Source organism: Lates calcarifer, unplaced genomic scaffold, assembly GCF_001640805.2.
Source record: "Lates calcarifer isolate ASB-BC8 unplaced genomic scaffold, TLL_Latcal_v3 _unitig_1306_quiver_1013, whole genome shotgun sequence".
In the NCBI taxonomy this organism is placed as follows: Eukaryota; Metazoa; Chordata; class Actinopteri; family Centropomidae; genus Lates; species Lates calcarifer.
In genome coordinates, this window is record NW_026115429.1 from 563 (window position 1) to 23,722 (window position 23,160).

At 44.3% G+C, this 23,160-nt stretch overlaps 2 protein-coding genes across 37 annotated transcripts in view; both read left to right on the forward strand.

The window, feature by feature from the left end:
- The first annotated feature begins 447 nt into the window (after positions 1-447).
- LOC108888234 (nebulette) lies at positions 448-9,331 on the forward strand. Its single transcript, XM_051067204.1, has 19 exons — positions 448-475; positions 559-660; positions 931-1,035; positions 1,161-1,274; positions 2,575-2,679; positions 2,758-2,862; positions 2,950-3,057; positions 3,262-3,372; positions 3,460-3,576; positions 3,655-3,765; positions 4,011-4,115; positions 4,199-4,303; positions 4,389-4,493; positions 4,582-4,674; positions 5,241-5,333; positions 5,419-5,571; positions 5,908-6,157; positions 7,006-7,136; positions 7,234-9,331. Exons 1-19 carry the CDS (start codon positions 449-451, stop codon positions 7,408-7,410), a joined length of 2,217 nt encoding a protein of 738 aa, XP_050923161.1. The 5' UTR covers position 448; the 3' UTR covers positions 7,411-9,331.
- Positions 9,332-10,004: 673 nt separating this feature from the next.
- LOC108888236 (NACHT, LRR and PYD domains-containing protein 12) overlaps positions 10,005-23,160 on the forward strand; it is a 32,514-nt gene continuing 19,358 nt past the window's right edge. For 14 of the 36 annotated variants that reach the window (XM_051067205.1, XM_051067218.1, XM_051067217.1 and 11 more), the window contains exons 1-13: positions 10,005-10,101; positions 10,708-10,857; positions 11,034-11,269; positions 11,354-13,205; positions 14,664-14,840; positions 15,071-15,244; positions 15,737-15,910; positions 16,311-16,487; positions 16,718-16,891; positions 17,749-17,895; positions 19,266-19,439; positions 20,601-20,774; positions 21,270-21,443. In XM_051067205.1, coding sequence (XP_050923162.1) covers positions 10,727-10,857; positions 11,034-11,269; positions 11,354-13,205; positions 14,664-14,840; positions 15,071-15,244; positions 15,737-15,910; positions 16,311-16,487; positions 16,718-16,891; positions 17,749-17,895; positions 19,266-19,439; positions 20,601-20,774; positions 21,270-21,443 — 3,764 coding nt within the window. In that variant the 5' untranslated portion in view covers positions 10,005-10,101; positions 10,708-10,726. Of the gene's footprint in view, positions 10,102-10,707; positions 10,858-11,033; positions 11,270-11,353; positions 13,206-14,663; positions 14,841-15,070; positions 15,245-15,736; positions 15,911-16,310; positions 16,488-16,717; positions 16,892-17,748; positions 17,896-19,265; positions 19,440-20,600; positions 20,775-21,269; positions 21,444-22,635; positions 22,810-23,160 lie in introns of all 36 variants that reach the window. The other 22 variants (XM_051067210.1, XM_051067224.1, XM_051067235.1 and 19 more) reach the window with 19 other exon arrangements.

The following is a 23,160-nucleotide window of genomic DNA, read 5'->3' on the forward strand; positions in this document are numbered from 1 at the left end:
TGTCTTTTAAAACCAGACATTTCATCTCTATACAATCTGTTCCCTGTTGGTTTATTCCTTTTATATATGTAGGAAAAGTTAGTTTTTCCACAGAAGGCAGCAGGTTTGTTCTTAATCTACACTCGGTTTAATATTCATTTCTGCGTCATGCTGCGAATTTCTCATTTTCACAGTTGGAAGCAGCTCGTCTTATTTTTAGGCAAACGAGCGAGTGTGTTTTCAGTCGTTATTCAGCACCAGGCTGAATTAGTCATCAGATATTTTCTCACCACAATCCATCGTGCTCCTTTTTTCCTGTCTGGATTTCTCCTCCTGCATTCCCTCCTCACTGTCTCTGTCCCTGTCCTGTCTCTGTCTCTGTAGAAGTTTTATAAGGAGCAGTATAATCGGGAGAAGGGGAAGTCCAGCTACACCAACATGAAGACGCTGCCTGAGGTGGAGGCACGCCATGGAGGTCAACAAGAACCAGAGCGATGTAATGCACAAACACGACAACTGAACGCTGCCTCAGCTGTGTGCAGTTACTGATGCAATAATAACTGTCTCCACTGGTCCCAGGTCAGCTACAGGAAAGGCAAAGAAGAGCTCCATCACTACAACACAGTGCCAGACAGACCCGACATCGTCAACGCCACCAACGCTGCGAAACTGGCCAGTGACGTGAGTGTGTGTGTGTGTGTGTGTGTGTGTGTGTGAACGTGTAACCACGTCCCATCCAACAGTCATTTCCATGACAACAGTCCCGTTCACCAGCTGTTCTCTGGAGCCGCTGATTAATTATAGAAAACGCTGTTAACACTCAACTGTCTTTACGCAAGAGTGTGTGTGTGTGTGTGAGTAAAAAAATGACTACAGTATACCTCTTTATTTTTCAATATTCCAGTGTATGTGTGTGTATATAACCTTGTTGATGTGTGTGTGTTTCCACAGGTGGCCTATAAGAGTAACACTAAGCAGCCTGTTTACAGCGACGGCTCTTTGTTGGCCAGAACTGATATCCAGCACGCCAAGGAGGTTTCAAAGCTGTCCAGCCAGGTAACACACCACACACACACACACACACACACACACACACACACACAGCCTTCCCAGCATGCACTGGGCAGATGACAGAGGTATATCTATCTATAAACACTGACATGTTTGCCTCTCTCCTGCAGGTGAAGTATAAGGAGAGCTCTGACAGGCTTTTAAAGGGCCAGAGGCCTCGTTACAACCCACTCGACTGTCTCTCCTTCAAACACACACAAGCTGCTGCTGCTCTGGCCAGTCAGGTGAGTGATCACATGACCTGCCTCCGAACATTCTTTGTCCCTATCGATCATTTTCCACCCAGAAACAGGTGAAAACAAAGCCCAGGTTCAAGAGTAACAGAGTTATCCTGCTCGAACCGCCGCCGCCATCTTTGTTGTGTACAGTTACCATGGTTACATGTCTGTTGCAAGGTTAGTGGATGAGCGAGTGTTGACTTGTTCACACACAGAGTCCTTGTTTTTGTCTTTTAAATATACTGAGATCTCAGTAATGAGTGTCTCACACAAACAGGGCTCCAGAGTTTCAGTTTGAAGTAATGAGGCAGTTTTCTGTGGTGAAGCAGCTTCACTTTCTAATTAGACCAAAGGCCTCTGTGTGTTTATGCATCATCTGTAATGAACTTTCCACAAAACACGTTTGATTCAACAGAATTTATCAGAATAATCAGGTTTGTTTCTTCAAGTTCACCTGACGACTTTTTTCTTTTCTTTTAAACCACGGAGATAAACGAGAGGAACAAACTCTATCTCTCTGTGTGTGTGTGTGTGTGTGTGTGTCATTCACTTTGACTCACACTCTAAAAATTCAGTCTGTTGTGTGGGCGTAACCATGGCAACCTTTCTGAAGCAAATGGAGGGGGATTGTGGGATGAAAGCTGGAGAGGTTGAAGAGGTTACACACACATATACACACACACACACACACACACACAGACAACAATCCCATGCAAACACACACAGATTCAGATACACACACACACACTGAGCCGTGGTTGAGTTTTAGTCCGGTTGCTGCCCACACAGCCTCAGAAAAGAGCCTCTCCACTTCACAGCGTTACGTAACAGCTTGTGTTGGTCGCTGCCTGGTGTTCAGCAGCGCCGAGCCTTCACTCAGAGCTGCTTCTTAGAAAAGGAGTGATGATAAAGGCAGGTCTGTGAGCGCAGGTCTTTGGTGAAAGTGGCTCAGTCCGGAACTGATTTCTGCATCGAATCAGTGAGAGAGAGCGTGAAAGAGATGTGGATGTGTGTGGAAATTAAAGAGAAAAATTCACCTCGGGCAGCACATGTTCCCTTTAACACACAGCTACTGAGACTGGCTGTAAGATCCTCTGTCATCTACTGACAGAGAGGGAGGAGCGAGCACGAGGCGCTCACCATGGCTGAGCGTGATTGGCTGAGACACCTGTCACTCACATGCACGTGGCTCTTTAATGTTTTGAAGAGGAAACTGTTGAACGTGATGCCTGAAGTTGACCTGGAGTTTAATTCCCAGTGTTTCCTGGGAAATCTATGATGTGTCCTTCCTTCATCTGTCCTTCAGGTGAAGTATAAGACCAACCAGAACCAGAGACCAGAAGGATCCTCAGACCTGCCGAACCTCCTGCAGCTGGAGCACGTCCTGCACGCCAGCAAACTGCAGAGCAACGTACGACGATAGATGACAGATAATGTGTCAGTGTCCGTGTATTTTAACACAGAAATACAAATGTGCATGTTTGAGCAGGTGGAGTACAAGAAGAAGTACGAGCAAACAAAGGCCCACTACCACGTCGCTCTGGACACGGCTGAACAGCTCCACCACAGGGAGAACGCAGTGCTGCACAGCCAGGTTACACACCACCGCTGCTGCCGTTCTCCTGCCTCTTTATGTGTGTTCATCAGTGAATGAATGGATGTGTGTGTTCTGTGGATTCAGGTGAAGTACAGGGAGGAGTATGAGAAGAACAAAGGTCGCTCTCAGATGGAGTTTGGAGAGACGGAGACGTACAGAGTGTCGAAGGAAGCGCAGAAGATGCAGAGCGAGGTAAAGCTCTGTTCTGTTCAGGACTTTAAAGCCTCTTAAATAAACCTTTTTTATTTTGTCTTTATTCTCTCTCTCTCTCTCTCTCTCTGTCTCTCTGTCTCTCTCTGTCTCTCTCTCTCTCTGTCTCTCTCCTCTCTCTCTCTCTGTCTCTCTCTCTGTCTCTCTCTCTCTCTCTCTCTGTCTCTCTCTGTCTCTCTCTCTCAGAGGGAGTATCGGAGGGACTATGAGGAGCAGATGAAGGGGAAAGCCTTGGTGGACGTGGACCAGACGCCTGGATACCTGACAGCACGCCATGCCAGCAGCCTGCTGAGCGAGGTAACACACACACACACACACACACACACACACTCAGATATATGACATTTAAGGCAGTTTGGAATTTCTCTCTCTCTCTCTCTGTAGAAGGAGTACAGGAAAGACCTGGAGCAGGAAGTGAAGGGGCGTGGTTTGTCCGGCATCGGGCTGGAGGAAACACCAGAGCTGCTGAGGGTTAAAAAAGCCAATCAGATACTGAACCAGGTAAAACACACACCACACCCCACACATGGACACACCACAGGTGGTCTGACTCTCACCTGGGTGCTGCTGGTTCTGCAGAAGGAGTACCGCAGGGACCTGGAGACAGAGATTGTGGGCAAAGGCATGGAGCTGAGCGCTGACGTCCTGGACATACAGAGAGCCAAGAGAGCGTCAGAGATCCAGAGCCAGGTCACTGTGTGTGTGTGTGTGTGCAGGTTTTACAGGGGTCAAAGTTGTTGGTTAGGACTGATTCAGGTAGAGACAGACTGAGCTGACGTCAACGTTCAAACACAGGCAGTTTATGTTAAACAAGCAGCGCAGGTGAACACAGGGTCAGTCAGGAAGCAAAGAGTCGACCAGGTGAGTTGACTCAGGTGAGCTGCTGGTGATGGAAACAGACGAGCTGAGAGTTTGTGTGTGTGTTTGGATCACAGAGGTCTTACAGGCAGACGGAGCAGCTCCGAGAAAACTCCTACGGGACAGTTACAGACACTCCTGAACTGCTGCATGCATCCTACCTCAGAGACGTCTACAGTCAGGTGTGTGTGCCAAATAAAATCTGTAAACACCAGAGAACTGTTACTGAAAACTTCATTATCCTCTTATTAACTGTTCTCTGCAGAAGAAGTATAAGGACGAGGCCGAGCGGCTGAAGGGCAGTTACAGTCTCGTATCTGAAACCCCAGAGATGGAGAGAGTCAAAGCCAACCAGAGACACATCAGCTCTGTGAGAGCGTCACACCCTCACACCTGAACAACAGCCAGGTTATAAATGATCTGAGTGTTTTAAACAGCTCTCTGCTGCCCTCTAGCTGCGGTACTGCTGGGACTCCAAGCTCATGAGAGGCCTGATGTCCTCAGTCACAGAGACGCCGGAGATCGTCCTCGCCAGAGAGAACGCCAAGAGGATCAGTGATGTAAGGAAAGACAAAGCAGCGGTCACATGATGTGGTGAAAGCTGTGGTCGGCAGGTGGTTCCTCAGTGTTGACCTCCGCTCTGTTCAGGTCCAGTACAGAGAGGAAGTGGGTCGTGGCACCGCCGTCATGGACACACCTGAGATGGAGCGAGTCCGACGCAACCAGGAGAACATCAGCTCGGTGAGGAGACACACACACACACACGTTCATACACGATTACACACACACTAACAAAGGAAAGGAGGAGGACTGAGGACTGAGGAGGACTGAGGAGGACTGAGGGGGACTGAGGAGGACTGAGGAGGACTGAGGGGGACTGAGGGGGACTGAGGGGAGTGTGTGTTGAGTTTGTGGACCCAGAAGTGAATGAATACACCAACAAATGAGCAGCGAATGTTTTTTGCAGCGTCATTAGGAGCCATTAGCTGACTGTGCAGAACAATCGTCCATTCAGAGAGAACAGCAGGACCACACACACACACACACACACACACACACACACACACACACACACACACACACACACACACCAGCTCTGGTGTCATGGTGACCAGACCAGGTCATTATTGGCAGCTTCTCCACCACTCGACCTCTAATGAGCTCATGGCAGCTTTTATTTTTTTCACTGCTCTGTGTGTGTGTGTGTGTGTGTGTCACAGTTTTTCCCATCATTGAGTGAACACCCAGGACATCCCATAATGCTCTTATCATACATAACACAGTGGTCCCTGTCCGTCCTCCACCAGGTTAAATACAGGCAGAGTGCAGTGAAGGCCACCAGCGTCGGCTCGACCCCGGAGCTGGAGAGAGTCCGACAGAACCAGGAGAACATCAGCTCGGCAAGACACACACACACACACACACACAAGTGAACACACAGGTGCTTACTTCTCCTGGTGACGTCGTATGTGTGTGTGTAAACAGGTGAGGTATCAGCGCGGGCTGCAGGAGGTGAGGGGGCGGAGCTGCACCGAGCTGGACACACCTGAGTACAGGCGCGTCAGGAGGACGCAGGACTCTGTCTCCATGGTAGCGGCCAGGTTGCCGTGGCTCCCACCTGGGCTGTGGGAGGAGCTAACCTGAGTGACGTCACACTGAGACTAACAGCACCGTGCAGCATGGAGGACAGAGCAGAGTGTGTGTGTGTGTGTGTGTGTTAGGGTCAGACTCAAACCTGACTCATGTACGATCAGTGTTTGGAGTGTGAGGGGCTCAGGTGTGTTCTTCAGGTGTGTGCTCAGGTAAGAGAGTCAGGTCGGGCTCTCAGACGTCTCCTGTGTGTGTGAGTGTGAGTGTGTGCAGGTGGGAGTGTGTTAATAATAAAATATTTCAAAAACGTTGCCTGTGTGTGTTTTATTTACTCACTGACCAGATGCACCCCGACTCTGTGTGTGTGTGTGTGATTTATAACTAATGTGTGTATTAACTCATCACAGTGATATCCACTCTGATGTGTATGTGTGCGCTGGTTTTGCTGCTCAACAGGCCAAGTACCACGAGGACTTTGAGCGGGCGCGCGGCCGAGGCTGTACGCCGGGACTGGACGATCCCAGCATGGAGCGCTACCAGCGAGCCAATCAGATGATGGGAGAGGCGGGCTACAGCAAAGGCATCCACTCCCAGGGGATGGAGATGGACAGACGACCAGGAGGGATCATTGTAGGTCAGTGACGTGACAAACACACCAAACTCTGCTCATGATCTCGCTGCAGAGGAGGAGACCGCTTCTTCACATCTGCTTTGTTTTGTCCCTGATGTGTAGGTTTTACTCTGAACTCCACACTCCAGCTTCATTTCATTTGTTTTATTCATCGACGTGAACACCAGACATGCTGGGTTATTATTACAGACAGAGTCAGTGTTTTTCCAAATACGTTTTCCTTCCTTTCTGAAGACCTGAAGGTGTGGAGGACAGACCCAGGCTCCATATTTGACTTTGACCCTCTGGAGGACAACATCCAGTCCAAGAGCCTCCGCAGGATGTCTGGTAGTTCACCTGACTCCCCTCTGTCTATGACTTTGCTTTAAACTGTTTCTTTTTAGCTCAGATTTCTAAATCTCCTCCTCTCCTGACTCTCTCTCTGTTTACTGTTGTTATTTCCACCCGGTGCTGCCCCCTGGTGGTGGCTGTGGTCCATTAGAGCGGGCTGACAGCAGACTGAGCGGGCAGCACTCCCAGCAGTCTCTCACCCACAGCCAGGCTCAGTCTGTTAGCTCGCTGACCTCTGACCTCTGGGACCGCAGCAGCGCTGAAACTCCTGGTACATTAAATGAGACAGCAGGCTGAAGGCCTGGACGGACTCTTTGTCCTGTTTCTAATCCACAGATAAAACTGACTCACTCACAGCTTCCTTGCAGGTTTGTGTGTGAAGAGCACTGTGTGTTTAACAGCTTCAATCACATCATTCTCATCCGTTCACAGTGTGGTCAGAGGAGGCTCAGGTTCAAACTACTGTGTGAGACGCAGCAAAGCTGACTGCCTCTCTCTGTCTGTCTGTCTGTCTGTCCCAGCTCCCGTCCTTCCAGGAGCGTACCATCAGGGCGTCCAGATGCAGCATCAGCAGCAGTATCACGGTTACATGCACCAAACCAGCATGTCATCTGTCAGATCCGTCACCTCCCCGCCACACTCAGCCACCATGGTACGTGGTATTATTATAGAGTCATATCCCATCACTGTTACACCCTGGTTACTTGTTTACTGCTGCGTTCAGGTGATTATTGATCTGTCGTTTGCAGCGTGTTTACCGGGCGCTGTACGACTATGCGGCTCAGGACCACGACGAGGTCTCGTTCAGGGACGGCGACGTCATCATCAACGCTCAGCCCATCGACGAGGGCTGGATGTACGGCACCGTGCAGAGAACCGGCAAGTCCGGCATGCTGCCGGCAAACTACGTGGAGTGCTGCAACTAAAGGACGGAGGGAGGAGAGGAGAGAGGGAGTGGAGATGGAGGTCAGGCAGGGGTGAAAGTTAGAGGAAAAAAATCAAAAATCAGACGTCACTGATGTGCATTTCAAGGTTATTTGGCTGTTTGGTGTTTGTTTCTTCTTCCTGTGGAAAACTCACAAACAAAGTGACGTCACGTCCAGATGTTTTCAGCAGCTGTTTGAGAGGAGAGAATCACTCTGAACAGTCAGTATCAACAGATAAAAGACCAGGATGCAGCAACAAGACAAGGTCTCTAACTTGTTACTGAAAGGCATTTTGGGAAACGTAGTCCATCACCAACTAAAGGAGAAGTTGTGTAAATAGATTGACTCAGATATTCTTCAGCACAGAATAACTGCTGGAATACACTGAACATCACAGGCTGATATCAGGTCACAGAAGGTGTGAGGGAGGAGGAGGAAGGAAGCAGGTGGAGGAATAAATCTAGCATGCTGTCCATAAGTTATGTCACATTTTAGGGAATGACAGAGGAGGGATGCATGAAGAAAGGAGGAAGGAACGATTAGAAACATCTGTCACTTCACTGTAGAGGAGGCAAGAAAAGACAGGAGCGTAGACTTCCTCTAAATCCTTCAGTATTAGAACCAGAGGAAGGAAGGAGGGAGGTTTATCCACTGGTTCACATTCAAACTGAATATGAATAAAATCAAAGATAAAGTTCAAACAGGTGGAAGTTCAGTCTGATTATCAGGCTGGGAAGTTTACAAGAACAAGTTTAGTGATGTTTAATGTTTTCTTCTTGTTAACTGAAAATGAACAGATCAGAACCTAACTACACACACCAGAGCACCAAATGTGGATTCATCCGCTGCTGAAAATAGTCCCTAACAAATGCAGGAAATCACTGAGCTTTTATTTCAAAGTAAAAATAGATGTCTGTGAAGATTTGAGCCTCAGTAGCAGCAGATCTGGGTTGTTGGTTTTTGTTGACAGAAGGAAACTACAGAATATCACCAGACTTATTCTTTAAGAAAAGGAGCAGAGTTTAGATCTGACGTCTGTCTTTAAGAGATGAGTGAGGAACGAGGGATGAACTCGAAGCGATGTCACCAAAGGAAGGAGGGAGGACAGAGGGACGAGTGGAGGAATTAAAGACAGTAACAGGTTTAAAGATCTCTGGAGCTGAATGATTTATTTATGTGTAGTTTAGTTCTGACTTGTGATTTAGTCCTCTCCAGAAAGAGACCGATCACAGGGCACAGCTTCAGTTTAAACAGCAGCACTAACCTCGGTGTTTGTAAAGGAATTAACTAACACACTGTGTCTTTCTGTTTCTCCTATCAAATCATTTCTTTTTCTTCTTATTATTATTGTTATTTTAACTCTAAATAAAGGTTTTCACATCGTGTGCTGTCCAGGTAACTGCAGCGTCGCCTCCACACACACAGTAACAGTTAATGTGGACTGAAACCTGAACAGACTGTTTGATTCACGGCTCCTGTCTGTGCTTTGAAAGCTGTCGTTCACTCTCTGACCTGTGTGTATCCAGTACGTCGTGTTGTTAGGGTTGGTCGTCTCGCTGTGTGGATCGCATCCCGGTCACGTTCTGAATAAAAACTTCACTCGGCCACGAGCTGTCGATTCCAGCTGGAGAGCATTTTGCATTTTGTGTGTATGATTTCATAAATAGACGCAGCAGAATATAATTTACTGAGTATTGGTATGTTAACTGTGTTGGTTTGGGAAGAGGCTTGGTGTTATTTTCTACATTCTCTTGCATTGAGGAGTTTTGGCTGATTTAGTCTGTATGTCATCACAGATTATACTGAGTTTATTTACATTTTATTTCAGATTCTATGTCACTCACTCTCAGTTCTGTCCTTTTGCCACATGGTTATTGCAGTGTGTTACATATGGGAGAAATAAAAACCAATGAAACAGAAACATGGTTCTTCTTCAGAGCGATGCTCGTGTTTGAACTGTCTGCACTGTGGCCTCACAGCGAGAAGGTTCTGGGTCAGAACCCGGTTCCACCTGAGCCTCTCTGTGTGGAGTCTGTTTGTTCTCCCTCCTCCAGAGACACACAGGTGAACTGACTGAGCTGTGTGTGTGAGTGGTTGTTTGTCTCTGCGTGTCTCTGTCTGTGATAGACTGGTGATGAACCCGCCCCTCAAAGGCAGCAGGGATCACCTGACCCCCCACCTCCTCCTCCACCTCCACCCTGAGACCGTCGAAGGAGAAGCGGTGCTTTCAATCAAGTATTTTCACTTTTGATACTGGGACCATTAAAGTTTTATTGCTGGTATCTGTTGGGAACATGATTCCAGTAAAGTATTAATCACTGAGGACGGAGATCAGACTCCAGCTCTTAGTTGTAGTTTTTGATTTGTATTCATCTCTACAGGTGTTTAAGGGAGGCGGTGTCCTGTGGAGGAATGATTCCCAAAATGATCAGATTCACTGTTAAATATGAACTTTACTGACATTTGATCTGTTTTATACCTTTATTAAATCCAGCAGTGGATTTATGATCAAACCTTTATCTGTGTTATCAAACCAAGAGAGTTACTCATTAACTAATCAAAATGAACGCCTGAACCGGAGATCAAGGTTCATGATAACAGGCAGGGAGCAGGGAAACATTCACCTCAAAGTGTTCAGACTCCATTTTACCTGCTCAGAGCAGAAGGAGAGAAACTGAAGGCTGAGTCAGGGTGAGTGTTAATACAACATTATTATTATTTTACTGTCAAAGTCTCTGAGTCAGTTTCTCCCTGTGGACTGTGGAGAGAAGAATGAACTCATCATCAGTTTGATTCAGTGTCCTGACTGGTCTGATAATACTCAGTGTTTTTAATGTGACTGGTTTAAAGAAAACAAACAGCTACTGATCAGGTGGAGCTTCATTAGACAACATGGCAACTTCAAGGTCGTAGTTGTTGATTTGTATTCAGCTCTACAGGAGTTTAAGAGACTGTGAACGATGAGGATCACTGATAAATATTAACTTTACTGATGTTTTCACTGTTGGATGATGTTTATACCTTTGTTTAATGCAGCAGAGGATTTTGAAGATGAAACACGACTGTAAGGAAAAATAGTTTTATTTAAGTGGAACAAAACCAAACAAATTTTATGTTAATATATCATAAAACCTGTATCTGTGTTATCAAACCAAGAGAGTTACTCATTAACTAATCACAGTGAATACCTGAGCAGGAGATCAAGGTTCATGATAACAGGCAGGGAGCAGTGAAGTTGAAAAGGAGGAGATTAAAACTGTGTGAGTGTCTCAGTCAGTGTTACTGTTTCCCTCTCAGACTGACTGAAGTCTAGAAGATGAGTGATTGTGTGGAGGAAGAGGAGGACAGAGCAGAGTCTCCAGGATCCAGCTGTCTGTCTATGAAGAGTGACTGGTCCAAAGGAGAACCTATAAACTTCAGTAATGAACCTGGACCCTCAGACACAGAGTAAGAGACTGACTCCACTGTAAACTGAACTGAAGATGATTCGGTTGTCTAGTTGTAGGTTCATTTATATATTCATTATAGGTTTATTTATTCAATGAACAAACCCTGAAATATGTTGATGAAAACCAGACAGTTTAAAGAGCATGGAAACAATTAAATTAAAAATGTCTCCACAGAGAGAAGAGGAGGAGGAGTGTTTGTGAGGAGCAGCAGCTGTCCTGCTGTTCTTTGTGTCAGGACGTCCTGAAGGATCCAGTCTCTACCAGCTGTGGACACTGGTTCTGCAGACAGTGCATCACCTCATACTGGGACCAGTCTGGTTCATCAGGAGACTCCTCCTGTCCCCAGTGTGGACAAAGATCCAGACCAGGACCTGGACTGCAGACAGCCAGTCAGACCAGCACTGTACAAAGTAAGACTGGGGATACGTCCATTTCTCTTTGTTACAATACCTAATAATTCTTGACTTACTGAATGGATATCTGTTGTCTTTGAGCAGATAGTGGTCTGCAGGAGGTTTTAGATGAACATCAGATCAGTCTGAGGAGGAGATGTGAACGTGTGACTGAAGGAACTGATGGAACAGGAAGTAGAACCCTCCTCAACAGGATCTACACTGAGCTCTACATCACAGAGGGACAGAGTGAAGAGGTTAATACCCAACATGAGGTGAGGCAGCTGGAGACAGCTTCCAAGAAGAAGACCCTCCATGACACTCCAATCAGGTGCCAGGACATCTTTAAAGCCTTACCTGACCAACAGAGACACATCAGAGTGGTTCTGACCAACGGCGTCGCTGGTGTTGGAAAAACCTTCTCAGTGCAGAAGTTCACTCTGGACTGGGCAGAGGGCTTGGAAAACCAAGATGTCAGTCTGCTGGTTCTGCTTTCGTTCAGGGAGCTGAACCTGATCAGAGATGAGCAGTACAGTCTTCTCACGCTGCTCCATGTTTTCCATCCAACATTACAGAAGGTCACAGCAGAGAAGCTGGCTGTCTGTAAAGTTCTGTTCATCTTTGACGGCCTGGATGAAAGCAGACTTTCACTGGATTTCAACAACAGGAAGGTTGTGTCTGACGTCACACAGAAGTCATCAGTCAACCAGCTGCTGACAAACCTCATCCAGGGGAATCTGCTTCCCTCGGCTCTGGTCTGGATAACTTCCAGACCTGCAGCGGCCAATCAGATCCCTCCTTCATGTGTTGACAGGGTAACAGAAGTACGAGGCTTCACTGACCCACAGAAGGAGGAGTACTTCAGGAGGAGATCCAGTGATGAAGAGCTGTCCAACAGAACCATCTCACACATCAAGACCTCCAGGAGCCTCCACATCATGTGTGGAGTCCCAGTCTTCTGCTGGATCACTGCTACAGTTGTGGAGCACATGTTGAGTACAGAGCAGAGAGGAGAGCTGCCCAAGACCATGACTGACCTGTACTCACACTTCCTGCTGGTTCAGACAAAGAGGAAGAAGAACAAGTACCATGAGGGACATGAGACGAATCCACAGGAGCTGATGGAGGCTGACAGGGAAGTTCTTCTGAAGCTGGGGAGGCTGGCGTTTGAACAACTGGAGAAAGGAAACATCATGTTCTACCAAGAAGACCTAGAGCAGTGTGGTCTTGATGTGACAGAGGCCTTGGTGTACTCAGGAGTTTGTACAGAGATCTTCAAAAGAGAGAGTGTGATCTTCCAGAAAACAGTCTACTGCTTTGTTCATCTGAGCGTTCAGGAGTTTCTGGCTGCAGTCTACATGTTCCACTGTTTCACCAACAGGAACACACAGGTACTGGAGGACTTCCTGGGGAAAGACAGGGATTCAAAACCAAAGACTTTTGTCAAGAGGATTTCTAAGTTTTTTGAAAACCGTGATAACAGTGACCCATCTCTGGATGTCTTCCTGAGGAGAGTCATGGAGAAATCTCTTCAAAGTAAAAATGGCCACCTGGACCTGTTTGTTCGCTTCCTTCATGGCCTCTCTCTGGAGTCCAACCAGAGACTCTTAGGAGGTCTGCTGGGTCAGACAGAGAACAGTCCAGAAATCATCCAGAGAGCCATCAACAACCTGAAGGAGATGAAGAAAACAAAAATGTCTCCTGACAGAAGCATCAACATCTTCCACTGTCTGATGGAGATGAACGACCACTCAGTTCATCAGGAGATCCAAGAGTTCTTGAAGTCAGAGAACAGATCAGAGAAGGAACTCTCTGAGATCCAGTGCTCAGCTCTGGCCTACATGCTGCAGATGTTAGAGGAGGTTCTGGATGAGTTGGACCTGAAGAAGTACAACACATCAATGGAGGGACGACGGAGACTGATCCCAGCTGTGAGGAACTGCAGGAAGGCTCGGTGAGTCCAGACATCATCATTAACATCATCAGTCAGTGGAGATTAGTAGTTTAGTTCTTCAGATACACAGAATTAAACTGTTCTCATTATTAAAGTTACAGCTCAGTAGTAGGGATGGGCATTTTAATTACTTTTTGAAGTCGATTAATAGATTAGTAATATGTTGTTATGTCATGTTTTTGTACTGTAATGTACAGATGCACTAACTTTTCCTCCCAAGCTCCACACATCAACAAAGCACCTCAGACTAGTTCTCAGCAGTGAGTCTCATCTGTGCTGAGAATTGGCGCCAGGGTGAGAAAAGATTGGAAAAGTTGTGGAATGCTCAAAAAACACCTGGAACATCTCGTAGGTTAATTGATAACAGGTCGTCATGGTCCGTCTTTATGACCATGATTGAGTATAAAAAAAGATTCAGTCGTTCACAAGCAACAATCACACAAGGTTCTTCATTTCATACAGTCCTGCAGTTTATGAATGTTTCTCAATGTGCTGATGCAAGGAATTCAGAGATTTCACTTCTACAGTCCATGATATCATCAAAAGATTCAGAGAATCTATCGACATCTCTGCACATAAGGGACAAAGACCAACAGAGGGAGGGGTTGGACATCAGAGCTGAGAATGGGAAAGAATTCCACTTTAAAAACCTCAACGATTAGTGTCTTCAGTTCCTACACACACTGAGTGTCTTTTTTGGAATGTGTTAATCAGATTATTATTAATTAAAAGTTAATCAGTTTGAACATTAAATTTCTTGTCTTTGTGCTGTTTTTAGTTGAATTTACAAATCACTGTATTGTGTTTTTATTCACATTTTACTCAGTGTTGAGGCTTTTCTGGAATTAGGGATTGTACCATAATTATGCAGATGACACATAACTCTACATAACAGTGTCTCCACGTGACTACAGTCAGGTATATAGAAGAAGTCAGTGAGTGATGTGCCTGTAGCATTTAGTCCAGAACTGGAACCAAAAAGCCAAACACAGACCTGATCTAACTTGTAACCACAGAAGTGGTCATGGCAGTATTACACAGAGGTACAGACAAGTATTAACGAGTACAGAAACAGGAGAGCTGGCAGCTGTTAGCGAGCAACAGCTGAGATATAAAGATGTTTTTTTTTCATGGCCTTGCCCTAAAGTTTTCCTTTAAGTTGTTTTAACTGAGACAGAAACTCTCAGGTGTTTTCCCTCTTGTTGGTGTAGAGGAGAGCAGCATCAGGAAATGCAGCTTCAGCCAAGAACTGAGGTCTGAATATATAAGATCAGACTGGAAGAATTCAGTCGTCTTATACACACCAGACATCAATGTTGTGTTTTTCTGATGTGAAAACAACAAAGCTGTGTGAGTTTGTTTAATGTGTTTGTGCTGATGAAGTTTCTAAAATGCTCAGAGAAAAAGACAACTTGTCTGATTTTATTGTAACAGATTTGATATTTTCTCTGATCACAGACTCGCTGATTGTGGACTCTCAGAGACTCACTGTGAAGTCGTGGCCTCAGCTCTGAAGTCCAACCCCTCCCATCTGACAGAACTGGACCTGAGTGGAAACAGTAACCTGCAGGATTCAGGAGTGAAGATCCTGTCTGATGGACTAAAGAGTCCAAACTGTAAACTGGAGACTCTGAGGTCAGTTCACTGACTGAGGTCAGCAGCAGGTTCTGAATCAGTGTTGACATGAACAGGTGTCTGAATGTTGAGCTGACATTTGGATGATGTCTGTAGAAGGCTGACATTATGATGATCCACAATAACAGAAGGACAAAGTCACTCTACTCATTTTAGACTAAACATCATTGATCAGGACAGATCTGATTGATTATCAATGATTTGATCCACATCTTTGATTCTTTATTCAGGTTGTGGTCCTGCAGTTTGTCAGAGATCAGCTGTTCTTCTCTGGTCTCAGCTCTGAAGTCCAACCCCTCCCATCTGAGAGAACTGGACCTGAACTACAACTACCTGCAGGATTCAGGAGTGAAGGAGCTGTGTGGTTTTCTGCAGAGTCCAGACTGTAGACTGGAGACTCTGAGGTCAGACTCCATATTTTCTTTCTGTGCTGAGATGAATCTGATGTGAAAGTTGTGTTGACTCTAACCTGCAGACATCAGGCTCATATTATACTGATCCACACTGAGGATCTTAATGGTAAAGTCTGTTTTCTTCTGACATGTTTGTTATCTTTGAAAACTTGAGGATCTTTAGTTGAATCTCAGATAAATGTGTCTGCACAGTCTGAGTTTGTATAGATGGAGCCTGTGGTGGAGCTGCAGAGTTTAAGAGCTGAAGTCACTACGTCTTTATTGAAGCAGCAGCATGTTGTCATTAATATTAATGAGAGCTGGTTTCTCTTTGTGTCTCTGACTGTTTTTAAGCTGCATCCTGTTGGTTCAGGTGTTTGGAGTTTCCAGTTTCTAAACTTGTTCATTCTAAACCTTCTTCAGCTCTGAACAGATGATGAAACACTGAATGGTTTCAAGCAGGAACTTTGTCTCCTAAACTCACATCTTTTATTCTTTATTCAGGTTGTGGAACTGCAGTTTGTCAGAGATCAGCTGTTCTTCTCTGGCCTCAGCTCTGAAGTCCAACCCCTCCCATCTGAGAATACTGAACCTGAGTCAAAACAAGCTGCAGGATTCAGGAGTGAAGGAGCTGTGTGGTTTTCTGCAGAGTCCAGACTGTAGACTGGAGACTCTCTGGTCAGACTCCATATTTTATTTCTGTCTAAAATCAGTATCTGATGGTTCCAACACTTTTCTAAGGCTCTGTAATGTTTGTAGTGACTGAAATATTTGAACCAAAGATGTCTGTAGCATATCCCACTGAAAGATGGTCTCACACTTGAACTGATGATCTCAGGTTTTAATGAAAATCCCAAAACGAACATAAGAGCTGGTTACAAACACAAAACAACAATATATGACACATTAGCTAATTTCCACAGTCTCACTGCAGAAACATAGCTTAACAATAGCTCATATTTAGCTAAAGCTAACTTAATTAAACAATTATACAAAGAAAGAGACAGATGATGAAACCCTGAATTGTTTCAAGCAGGAACTTTGTCTCCTAAACTCACATCTTTTATTCTTTATTCAGGTTGTGGAACTGCAGTTTGTCAGAGATCAGCTGTTCTTCTCTGGCCTCAGCTCTGAAGTCCAACCCCTCCCATCTGAGACATCTGGACCTGAGTAGAAACAGTAACCTGAAGGATTCAGGAGTGAAGATCCTGTCTGATGGACTAAAGAGTCCAAACTGTAAACTGGAGACTCTGAGGTCAGTTCACTGACTGAGGTCAGCAGCAGGTTCTGAATCAGTGTTGACATGAACAGGTGTCTGAATGTTGAGCTGACATTTGGATGATGTCTGTAGAAGGCTGACATTATGATGATCCACAATAACAGAAGGACAAAGTCACTCTACTCATTTTAGACTAAACATCATTGATCAGGACAGATCTGATTGATTATCAATGATTTGATCCACATCTTTTATTCTTTATTCAGGTTGTGGAACTGCAGTTTGTCAGAGATCAGCTGTTCTTCTCTGGTCTCAGCTCTGAAGTCCAACCCCTCCCATCTGACAGAACTGGACCTGAGTGAAAACAACCTGCAGGATTCAGATGTGAAGGAGCTGTTAGATCTTGTGCAGAGTCCAGACTGTAGACTGGAGACTCTGGGGTCAGTTCACTGTCTGTTACTGTTGTAGATCTTATATCTTTAATACACAACTGAACATTATGGTTCTCTAACTCTTCCCTCGTTAACACAAGTCTGACGAGTATTTTTTAATTGTGTGTAAAATATCAGAAAAATTGGACTTTGGTTTAAAATGTAGAACACTTGTCAAGTTTAACTCTTTCCTAAGATTACAGCAATTTCACACACACACACACACACACACACACACACACACACAGGGACAGAGAGATGAAATCATAGCTCCAGTTGTAGACGTTTGAGGTGTGTTCTGTGTGTGTGTTTGTGTGGACAGAGGTTGGTTTGAAACATCACTGTGAGGACATTTTGCTCGGTCGTCATAAATGTAAATGGCTGTTTGAGGGTTAAGACTGGATTTCAGGGTTCAAGCTAGAATCAGGTTTGTTTGGGGTTAGACATTTAGTCCTGATGGCTGTGGTCAGGGTAAGGGGCTGGGAAATGAAGTCCATCAATGAATGTCCTCACATCTGATGTAAGACATGTTTGTGTGTGTTTCAACAGTTTGTCGTCACTCAGAACATTTACTGTGATTTATTGTTAAATGTGTTGAGGACAAAAGGTTTAAAGGAGCTCACTGTCCATGAACTGCAGATTGTATTTATTTAACATTTCTGCTGAGCATGTTCCTGAACACACCTGAACAGGTGTCTGAATGTTGAGCTGACATTTGGATGATGTCTGTAGAAGGCTGACATTATGATGATCCACAATAACAGAAGGACAAAGTCACTCTACTCATTTTAGACTAAACATCATTGATCAGGACAGATCTGATTGATTATCAATGATTTGATCCACATCTTTTATTCTTTATTCAGACTGAAGGACGACAGGTTGTCAGCTCTGAAGTCCAACCCCTCCCAGCTGAGAGAACTGGACCTGAGAGACAAGAAGCTGCAGGATTCAGGAGTGAAGAAGCTGTGTGGTTTTCTGCAGAGTCCAGACTGTAGACTGGAGACTCTGAGGTCAGTTCACTGTCTGTTACTGTTGGAGATCTTATATCTTTAATACACAACTGAACATTATGGTTCTTTAACTCTTCTCTTGTTAAATTAAGTCTGACAAGTATTTTTTAACTCTATGAAAGACTTCCACAGAAAAATCTGTGACTGATTTAACAAATGTTTTTTTTATTTTAAACAGTAACTCACAGGTTAATGTTTTGTAGAGATTTCTTCTTAACATTGTGTGAAAATGACCAGTTGAAAAGTGAATTGAAGAGTTTCTATGTTTTAGGACATAAAGGCTGAAAAAGGAGCCTGTTTTCAGCTCAGCTCCTAAAAACACCTTGTTTTCAACATTGCATCATATTATATCACAGAGGGGAGTCAGTGTCACTGACTCTAACAATGTGCAGGAGCAGGTGATGGAGAGTTTGAGCAGTTATGTGGTGTTTTCTCTGTCGTTGGACAGTGTAAGATCCATGTGTGATGGTGCTGAATTATTGTGTGTGGTGCAGGCTGCACAGACTCCAGCCTGTCAGGACATCAAGTCACTATTTTCCTGTCAGGAAAAGAGGCTGTGCTGCTGCATCTGTGACGTAGACGTTGTTTTAAACAGTGGGTTCAGACAGGAGGATTGTGTCTCTGGGGATGTGATAAAGATGGGATGTAGAGCCCAGAACTGTGTGAGACTTGTTGCTGGAGTGGTTCCTGTGATCCACTCAGATGTTGCACCAGGCCGCTGTTAGCAGCTTCTGGTTCTGCCATCGTCACAGACCCTCTGCTCAATGAGTCCTGTTTTCTAATGTTTGCTAACTTCAAATTAGTCAGCATCACGTTTTCAACAACAGGAAGCAAGTGACTCTCTCTCTCTCTCTCTCTCTCTCTCTCTCTCTCTCTCTCTCTCTCTCTCTCTCTCTCTCTCTCTCTCTCTGTGGTGGTACAGCACCATGAGCGTAGTGAGGAGTTATATTATGCAGTACGAGACATGACTGATACAAGTGGATACTCACTAATCAGTGTCTGTAACAGGTAACTATCAATACTGCTGCCAGGAGCAGACGACCAGTGCTAGTTTAGTTAAATCCTGATATGATGTGAAACTTTATGATGTTGTGATGTGGACGCAGCGTTAGTCATTGTTAGCTGTTGTTAGCTGTTGTTAGCTGTTGTTAGCTAATGTTAGCTAATGCCGTCCAGTCATTCTCCTCACACCACAGCTCTGTCTCTCTCCCGTTATTTCCTCTGACTCTGGTCTGTTCCTGGTCTCTTGAAAACTCAGCAGGTTCATAATTATACAACTGTGCTCAGTCATTTTAGACTAAAGATCATTGATCAGGACAGATCTGATTGATTATCAATGATTTGATCTACATCTTTTATTCTTTATTCAGGTTGATGAACTGCAGTTTGTCAGAGATCAGCTGTTCTTCTCTGGCCTCAGCTCTGAAGTCCAACCCCTCCCATCTGAGAGATCTGGACCTGAGTCAAAACAAGCTGCAGGATTCAGGAGTAAAGAAGCTGTGTGGTTTTCTGCAGAGTCCAGACTGTAGACTGGAGACTCTCTGGTCAGACTCCATATTTTCTTTCTGTCTATAATCAGTATCTGATGGTTCCAACACTTTTCTAAGGCTCTGTAATGTTTGTACTGACTGAAATATTTGAACCAAAGACGTCTGTAGCATATCCCACTGAAAGATGGTCTCACACTTGAACTGATGATCTCAGGTTTTAATGAAAATCCCAAAACCAACGTAAGAGCTGGTTACAAACACAAAACAACAATATAGGACATGTTAGCTAATTTCTACAGTCTCACTGCAGAAACATAGCTTAACAATAGCTCATATTTAGCTAAAGCTAACTTAATTAAACAATTATACAAAGAAAGTTAACAGAGTTCAAATCTGACTGAAGACACAGATAATATCTTAACATTACACCATAGCAACAAATACTAACCTTGTGCCTCTTCGGAGGGTTGTTAATACATGAAACATTTCCTTTTAATATTCTCCATTCAGCGTTTCTGTCTGTCACAGTACTGTTTGTTTACAGCGGAATCTTTTCAAAATAAAAGCCCTTATAATCAAAATGAGAAATAAGACCGTATAAGCTTAAAACCAGGATGGAAACATAGAATAAAGATAACAGAATAATTATTTAACTTCTTTCAAAGGATAAAACATAAATTGGATTATTTACAATGTCATAATAACAAGTTCTATATCTCTTTGTTTCAACACTTAAAATATGTTTTAATACATTAAATATTGTTGTGTATGTTGTTTTTATGTTTTTGTGTCTCTGCCGTTTGATGTAATAGATAATTTTATACATATTTCTTCTTATTTTCTCCAGAGTTCAGTCTGACATGTTTGTTCTCTTTGAAAACTTGAAGATCTTTAGTTGAATCTCAGATCAATGTGTCTGCACAGCCTGAGTTTGTATAGATGGAGCCTGTGGTGGAGCTGCAGAGTTTAAGAGCTGAAGTCACTACGTCTTTATTGAAGCAGCAGCATGTTGTCATTAATATTAATGAGAGCTGGTTTCTCTTTGTGTCTCTGACTGTTTTTAACCTGCATCCTGTTGGTTCAGGTGTTTGGAGTTTCCACTTTCTAAACTTGTTCATTCTAAACCTTCTTCAGCTCTGAACAGATGATGAAACACTGAATGGATTCAAGCAGGAACTTTGTCTCCTAAACTCACATCTTTTATTCTTTATTCAGGTTGAGGTGCTGCAGTTTGTCAGAGATCAGCTGTTCTTCTCTGGTCTCAGCTCTGAAGTCCAACCCCTCCCATCTGAGAGATCTGAACCTGAGCTACAACGACCTGCAGGATTCAGGAGTGAAGAAGCTGTGTGGTTTTCTGCAGAGTCCAGACTGTAGACTGGAGACTCTGAGGTCAGACTCCATATTTTATTTCTGTGCTGAGATGAATCTGATGTGAAAGTTGTGTTGACTCTAACCTGCAGACATCAGGCTCATATTATACTGATCCACACTGAGGATCTTAATGGTAAAGTCTGTTTTCTTCTTCTCTGGTTTAGTCCAGTGTCTGTGGCAGAGCAGTGCTGAGCTACAGATTTCAAATGTTAATAGAAGAAGAAAAATCCTTCTTTGTTTAAATCCCATCAGACTCTGACATGAACAAATATCTTCAGTATTTTCTTGTTCCAACACGACATAAAGTGATGAGACTAAAGAGAAACTGACTGAGAGATTCAGACCAAACTCATCATGTTTGTTAAATGTGGTCACCACTGCAGGAAGTGACAATGTTGGAGATTTACTTTGAATCATTTGTTGACTTTCTGACTCTGAACAGATGATGAAACACTGAATGGTTTCAAGCAGGAACTTTGTCTCCTAAACTCACATCTTTTATTCTTTATTCAGGTTGATGAACTGCAGTTTGTCAGAGATCAGCTGTTCTTCTCTGGTCTCAGCTCTGAAGTCCAACCCCTCCCATCTGAGAGAACTGAACCTGAGTGAAAACGACCTGAAGGATTCAGGAGTAAAGAAGCTGTGTGGTTTTCTGAAGAGTCCAGACTGTAGACTGGAGGCTCTGAGGTCAGTTCACTGTCTGTCTGAACTTATCAAATTAAATGTCTTTAATCCACAGCTTAAGCTCATTTATCTTCACATCAGTTGAGAACATGAATCTTGAATTAACTGGAGGTTAATGAGCAGTGAGCAGACACAGAGCAGCAGAGTGCTGAAGTTTGGAGGCAAAACGTCACGTTAGCCAACACTAGCAGGTACGTTTTGTTGGCTGGTTTTTTAGCTGTGGCTGAAGAAAATGTGAGTTTATCTAAATATGTTCAGTCACTGACTCCATGACCAGGAGAGTTAGTAGAAAAAGTTCATATTAACCAGTGGGACCAGACTGACCGACACAGACACACTGACTCAACGGATGGACGACCTGAGAGGATTAGCTCCAGTGAAGACCCAGACATTTACACCTCCCTGATAGAGAAACCAAGAGTGGAAACAAGAAGAAACTGAGGGTATATAAATCTACAACTGTGTCCTGAATGCTCATGTACAGGATTGTATAGATGTATTCTAATGAATTCTATTGACAGACATCAACTCCAAACATTTAAAGTCAGAAAATATCTGCTTTTTTTTTTTTCAACACAATCAATCTGGTGACAGTGACTCTGCTGCTGACGACAGGGAAGCTAGTCCAGGCAGCTAACTGCTCCTCTGCAGGTGTGTTCATGATTGCACAGGAATGTTTGTGGACTAATTCAGTGTGATTCAGTGATGTGACCTACGACTCTGAGGTGATCCGGTAACTGTGACGTAATCATAATGTCAGCACTAAAAGAGTCTATGGATGGATGTGGCTTAGTTTGAAATGAGCAGCAGTCAGACAGGCAGAGAGGAAATGATCTTTGGGCACAGGAGAAAACAATTAGTGCGAGGTCATTTACAAGGTATAATAAAATGATAAGATACACAGCAGAAAGCCTTGGTGTCGGACCACATCAGACTGAAGAATCTATCAATGAGGGAGTGGAGAGCCAGGTTTAAATACTGTGGAGCTGATGAGACAGAGGTGTCCTTGCTGCCTCGAGGAGGAGGAGCTGATTGGAGCAGGTGAAGAAGAAAAAGGGAAAAAACCTGGAACCTGGAGCAGGATCAAGAAAATCTAAGACTGAGAATTCTTCCTTCAGTTTCAGCTCATTTCAGTCAGTTGTCATGAATAATGTCTGTTCACTGCAGTGATCCACATCTTTTATTCTTTATTCAGGTTGAAGAACTGCAGTTTGTCAAAGATCAGCTGTTCTTCTCTGGTCTCAGCTCTGAAGTCCAACCCCTCCCATCTGAGAGAACTGAACCTGAGTGAAAACGACCTGAAGGATTCAGATGTGAAGCAGCTTTGTGATCTTGCAGAGAGTCCAGACTACAGACTGGAGACTGTGAGGTCAGTAGTTTGATCAGTATTGATCTACACACAGTTAGTATCACCTTCTCTTTCTGCTGAGAAGGTGATCGGCTGTAACCTGCCTTCTCTTCAGGACCCTGAGGCGGGCAGGAAAGATCATGGCCGATCCCTCCCACCCTGGTCACACACTTTTCAAACACACACTTTCAAGACTGGCAGGAGGTTTCGGTCCATCAAAACCAAAACCTCACATCACAAGAACAGTTTCTTTCCATCTGCAATTGGGCTCCTCAACAAAGTCTGACACTGGATGTTCTGCATCACTGACTGACTGATGAAGAGTCTCTGTAAACACTGATCCACCTCCTCTCTGCTCTGACTCTCTCTCTG